Raw genomic sequence first — 6,000 nt, 5'->3', positions numbered from 1 at the left:
TAGCTTGTGCAGTACTACCTGTAGTGGAAACGGAGGCCGAAATGAGCCCAAATCAAAATTCTGAGTCGCCCTACGAACACTTGCCAAAGCTCACTGAAATCGGAGAAAGTGAGCAGGCGTGTGCTGGAGCAGCTGGCGACTAAGCCCGGGAGGACGTGACCTGCTCTGATACCAATTGTTGGGATTAGGGTTGCAGAGAGACACACATAGCTTGGAGAAGACGAAGGAAGCTCAAGGCACACAATAGAGAGTGTGTTACTTAGTGTGCAATGGAAAGATAGATAGCCCTAGAGTGATGGACGTATATACAATGCACGGGGGAAAAAACCTCCTAAAGAGGGAAAAAATGCCCCGGCGGTCCTAATGTGTTCACACACATCACTACCACATGTATATGGTAACAGTTACAGCTACAGAAGTTCTTGCTTCACCTTCTGGTAATGGTTTTGTTATATTCGAGGGTCCCTTTTTCATTAGGTATCCTTTAATCTTTGTTTGCTAGGTATCAAATCGAACATCATTGAACTTATTGAGGAATTTGGCAGCCATGGTGTGGTAGAGAGAAAAATTGATGAAAATCATCTTGAGCTTCAACACTTAGAGAAGAAGAGATGAAAACTGAAATATCTCTCAAATGGTGTAGAATAGGACTATGTGTGTGAGACTCTAGAAAGTATTGAAACAATGTTTAAAATTTCTAATTAACACCTTTCTTTGATACCATGTTACAGGTCGCAAGGGAAGATGGAGATGGTGAAGAGAGGGTGGAGATGGAGGTGACCATGACCAAGGAGAGAGAGACTCAATAGATAACCTAAATGTGCCAAAAAACTCTCTTTATTAAACTTGTTTATAAGGGTTTTTATAGAGCTTGTAGGTTCATGCAACAACTAACCACAACCTCCCTATCTCCCAACCACTCAGATGCATGGTTTGGGAGAACATTCTCACTAGGAGAAATTTATTCTAATAGTATTCATGTCACAAACCTCTTGAAAATGGATTTGATTACATTCGTTAGGTCATTGCCCTCCATAAACAATGCCAATGTTACAGCCTTGTAGCATAGCAACTACCTGCACACATAGCAATCCCCAACAATCTGTGGGAACTGTTCAACAACTTTGATTTGGGCAATGCTCAATGGCTATCCATCACCATCACCATTGAAAGCTGGCTTTGGCCATAGCATAGAAACACTCACCAACACTTACTGATAATCACTAACATTAGAAAAGTCAAAATTTCTACGAGGTGCTCAATGGAAATGGGAGAGAAAAGCCATAGATTGACATTATCCAATGCACTTGTCCACACTTCTACTAACTCAATCTACACACATAGTGACAATTGTGTACATACAATTTGATTTCTATACTAAGTGCAAGCACACACATATGGATCTAATGTCTCAAACACTAGTTAAACCATGCAAATCCTCTCACACCAATCTCTAATCAAATCACATGAAATTTTTTATGTCAAGAGAGCGAATAGAGCATATTAGAGGGTAATTCACCCACTAATTAGTGGTGGATTAGAACTCCATAACCATAGCCACACACTCTTGTTACTCTCATGCCAAGTCAATCTACACACAATGAGAGTTATTTTTTAGTGTCCTTTCACAATTTGTATGGTGACATATACCTAGGGTTTCGCTTATCTGTTTCTCGGGCACCCAAAGCCACCATGGTTGCACACTTAACTATATATGCTACCCACGCCTACTAACTAATGTCATACTTACAACATGGAACTCTTCTTAAGCACGTGCCACATTATAGAAGGCTACATTTGGAGGAACAATAAAGGGGATTTTATAATAGATTTCATAAAATACGTCCAATCCTTGATGCCTTCTTACACATTTGCAGTGTGTCTTTACATTGGGATCCTTGACGGTAATTTACAGATAAAGCACCAATCAGTCTAAAAAAATGTTTCACATATTTTGATACTAATTGCGAATGTTCAAAATATTGAAGTTACTTGACCATGAATTTTGTGTATTTTGTAGGCATTTGGTGAGACTAAAGCGTAGAAAGGCTCTGTTAAAAAAGAGTTATACTTTCACTTCTATGTGATAAATACTTATGGGTTCAAATCTTTGACCAATATTCACAAGGCAACTTGAACAACCAAAATGAGTGAGACTATACGCTCCACAGGACGCAGCTCTGAGAGGCAGAGGCAGGAGTTCTTTAATTCAAGAAAAGGGTGCACAGCTCAAGAATCCTATGGCTCAAGATACGCTGAACTAATAATACATAAGAGAAAAACGGCATTGAATGTGTGGCTGCTGGGATTCGAGCCCAGGTCTCCACGGCCACAACGTGGAATTCTAACCACTAAACTACAGCCACTTGGTGTTCCCAGGGGAGGAAACTCATTTTTTAATTAAAACATTTAAAAGTGCTCTCTCTTGCTTGCACAAGTTTTGTCCTCGGTCGCGTAGGCAGCGTCCTCACTCGCAAGGATGGAAATGCTAGAAATCTCGACAGTCTTCAATTGTCTCAGCTTTTTCAATTTGCAAAAGACCCTCTCTCTCTCTCTCTCTCTCTCTCTCTCTCTCTCTCTCTGCTTGAGAGCTCCTGGGATTTGGACCCAGAACTCCAGTCACAACGTGAAATTTAACCACTAAACCACAGTCTTTTAGAAGATCAGCCCAAAGCTGTTTATAAATACTCTTTCTTCCTACCTCATAACTTTGGGAAGTTTTGTTTCAACCTCTTTTGTGGTTATCAATCAAGCTTCACTTCCTATGCTTCTTTTGCTATCGGTGTCCCAATGGGCAACATCCCAATGACATCAAGAGGCAATATCAATGCTCATAATTATCAACGTGCAAAGCTTGATGCAGCAACCAAGCATAGCAGAAGTACATTAAGCCTACGCGCACAGCTCGAGAAACTACGGTGAGACCATACAGTAAACAAAACAATAATTAAGGTTGCTGCCAAGCTATAAAATGTAAGACTTGGTTCCTGTTTAACAATGACAGCGCAAGAAACCATATACAAAAAACAGGACCTATACAGCAGAGGGTGGACCAGGAACAAAAGGTCCTACTGATTTACAGAATGCGCTATACTTGAGACTTGTCGTTAAAACCTTTCTTCGAGGGGGCCTCCTACAAATTACAAATTGCACCTACTGTAAGCAAATGTTACAAAATGGTATTGATAATATACGGTTTTCAGATGGTATTGCTAGGGATAGCATGCCAACCAATGGTAAAGATCACATTCTCATGCTGCACCCTGACAACATGATGGCATGGTAACAGCTTTTACATCTGACATCTAAAAATGCAACTCAAGCATTTATTTCATTTATTTTTTGGGGGGGGTGGGGGGGGGGGGGGGGGGACTGTAAGTAAGCCCTTGGTTGATCATGCTCAACAGCCTGAAGGGATCTCTTTCTCAGACGGGTTTCTTTGTCTTGTATGAGAAGGGCTGGTGCTTGGACAATGTTCATTCAATTTTGCAATTTCAAGGGGCCTGTAAACGGTCGACTAGTAGAGCCAAAAACTTCCTCCCCATATTGCATCTCAACCTATGTGCCCCTTTGTCCCGTTGCAACAAGCACATACAATGGGCAGATCCACCAGAGTTGTTGCTAGGTATCGCTACGCTTCGTTAGCAAGTAGAGCTATCATGTAGTTAGGAATTTTGGGGCACAATCAATCTAGCATCTGACAATGCAATAAGTAAAGACTTCGTAAGCCACTGTCAATCATTGTGATAGCCGAGGCTAAGCAAGTTCCACATCTGACAAACGTAGAGATGTTCAACATGCAGACCATAAAAGCCACAACCAGATTTGCAATATCCCCACAAGACACTCCAAATTTGTAATACCCCCACATTTTAAAAGCATTTAAACAAGATTCCCCACAGCCCTGTCTTTCACACGTTTAGTGCTGATGCTTTTTCTACAACAGATGTACAGGGGGTGTAACAATCCCCAGGACAGCTAGGGTAAGGTTCATTTTTAGAGCCCCATGATGATTGGCCAACCATCAGACTTTGATCTCCTTCAATCTCTTCCAAAGGCTCCTGTCTGTGCATACATCGTCAGAAGGTCTCTTCCTTTTCAACCCACGAATTACTTCACCTTCTTCAGCTGCAGAATCACTAGCAGCTTCGCACCCTCCTGCACGTCACAATACAAAATGGCAGTTCAACAGGGTGCTCTTATGGCACAGCAAAAACAAAAATAAGAACAGATCTGGCAAAAGAAGGGGAAGGTGTGGAGGGGGGGTTTCTTTAAAGCTCTGATGAGATTCTTTACAGAAAAATATCATCAGAGCTGTGATATTGAGGGTTGCTTAAAGCTCTGATGAGATTCTTCATAGAAGCCTACATGTTGAGAATCTCTTCAGTAGCCTGACCTAAATTTTGTTTGGAACCCTTAACAACACCGCTGGTGGCACCTGGCATGCTGCAAGGGATTCAGCTGCTTCAGGTGACCCTTCTTAATTTAGCTCTCTGCATGTATGGAAGGATGATCACATTCCATTCAATAAAAAATGGCAGGCATAAAGCAGACGTCTTTCTGTTCAAGGCAAAAGGCAAGACATTTAAAATTTAGAGCCAGGATGAGGCAGAATACTGACTTCTATTTGTAACCAATCAACAAGACGCGCCTTAAGCCATACATACACTCTTGACATATTTTATTTCTGGCTGTGTCCAAATGATCTCTCAAAACGTGCCTGTGTTTGCCCCTTTGTCCCATGAGATGAATAGAATGAGCACTTCCTATGCTGAAAGGGCTATCAATCGCAAGGACTCAGTGCCAGAAGCAAGAATGAACTCTGGCATCTGAAGCAGAATATCAAAAATGTGGATGATTCCTTTACCAGGATGTATCTCATGCCGAATTCGCTTGTTCCAAGTGCGAACCATAGATTCATCTCCAAGGACACGTCGCTTGAGTTTGCGAGGGGCCAGTGACTGTGTCAGCACATCTGCATAAAAGCACATGTAGTCACTCTGATCTTTCAAACTCGGCTGTCTTCGATACCACCACCATCATTACTACCTTACCTTTCTTACCTGATTCTCTTCCTTGCTTTGTACGTTTTGATGGAGACACAAGACTTGATTGAAGAGCTAGTCTTTTTGCACTGTCAGAGTTATCATGGCACACACATTCAAGACTGGAAGCTACAACAGCTGCATACAACCCAATGAGTTAATCCAGTGAATTTGTCTGCCTGACCCATGTAGGAACCAAAACTGACTATAACGATCTATCTACACACCAAATTTAAACCAAAAAAAATCCAGATACGTGCCCAAGAACACGAAAACCATGAGAAAATAAATTCAAGATTCCATTCTTGCACTGGCTTCTCGATGCAAAAATTACTTGGTGATCTCGCAAATTGTCGTATTGTTGTTGGACCCTCGCTCTTGCTTCTCCAATCGAGGTACTCCAATCCCCTCACGAGCCTACGATCTCTTTTCTTATGACCTTGTAAATGAAGAGAGTCCAATCACACTTACATAATACTCTAGATTGGCTCTCCTTATTCAGTTCTGCTTGATGCTTCATACACACACTTGGCAGCATTGCATTGCCAATTGCATTGCCAGAGGTCAAATGAGGTCACTGAAACCGGCCCGTAGGGTGGTAGACTTTGGCTTTCACCTGAAACTTTACTTCAGACTTTAGGACACAGAGAAACTTGGAAATAAAACCTGTGACGGGGATTAACATTCCAACATACACAGCTTGGAAGCTAGAGTAGCTGCCCCGTGTAATCTCGGCTGAAAATGACCTGATCTGGCCCGATTTCGGCAACATAACTGTACTAGGACGGTTCGCAAACAGTACCCCCACACAATAGGTGACTTTCCCGACGCATACGGACACTTTGTAAAACCTGGCGAGAATATGCAGCACGCTGAATTCTCTGTTTTCTTCCCTGAAAATGCGCCAGAACACCTGCACACCGGTCCGCTCACGTCCCCAGACCACCTGGGTGTA

At 42.2% G+C, this 6,000-nt stretch overlaps 1 protein-coding gene and 1 non-coding gene across 6 annotated transcripts in view; both read right to left on the bottom strand.

The window, feature by feature from the left end:
* Positions 1–2,294: 2,294 nt before the first annotated feature.
* TRNAH-GUG (transfer RNA histidin (anticodon GUG)) lies at positions 2,295–2,366 on the bottom strand. The gene has a single exon. It is a non-coding gene; the product is annotated as a tRNA-His (tRNA).
* Positions 2,367–3,851: 1,485 nt separating this feature from the next.
* LOC147436863 (amino acid-ligase) overlaps positions 3,852–6,000 on the bottom strand; it is a 46,300-nt gene continuing 44,151 nt past the window's right edge. Inside the window, exons 2-5 of one of the 5 annotated variants that reach the window (XR_015184771.1) lie at positions 5,055–5,183; positions 4,868–4,975; positions 4,668–4,780; positions 4,208–4,560 (exon numbers count right to left, since the gene is read on the bottom strand). Coding sequence is in view for 4 of the 5 variants with exons in the window: in XM_086486258.1 (XP_086342384.1) it covers positions 4,025–4,158; positions 4,868–4,975; positions 5,055–5,183 (371 nt within the window). In the remaining variant the exon portion in view is untranslated. Of the gene's footprint in view, positions 4,159–4,202; positions 4,781–4,867; positions 4,976–5,054; positions 5,184–6,000 lie in introns of those variants that run through there. The other 4 variants (XM_086486258.1, XM_086486259.1, XM_086486260.1 and 1 more) reach the window with 4 other exon arrangements.

Source organism: Adiantum capillus-veneris, chromosome 17 (assembly GCF_014529385.1).
Source record: "Adiantum capillus-veneris isolate H3 chromosome 17, ASM1452938v2, whole genome shotgun sequence".
In the NCBI taxonomy this organism is placed as follows: domain Eukaryota; kingdom Viridiplantae; phylum Streptophyta; class Polypodiopsida; order Polypodiales; family Pteridaceae; genus Adiantum; species Adiantum capillus-veneris.
Note: the sequence above shows the minus strand (reverse complement) of the source record. Positions and strands in the feature narration are given on the sequence as shown.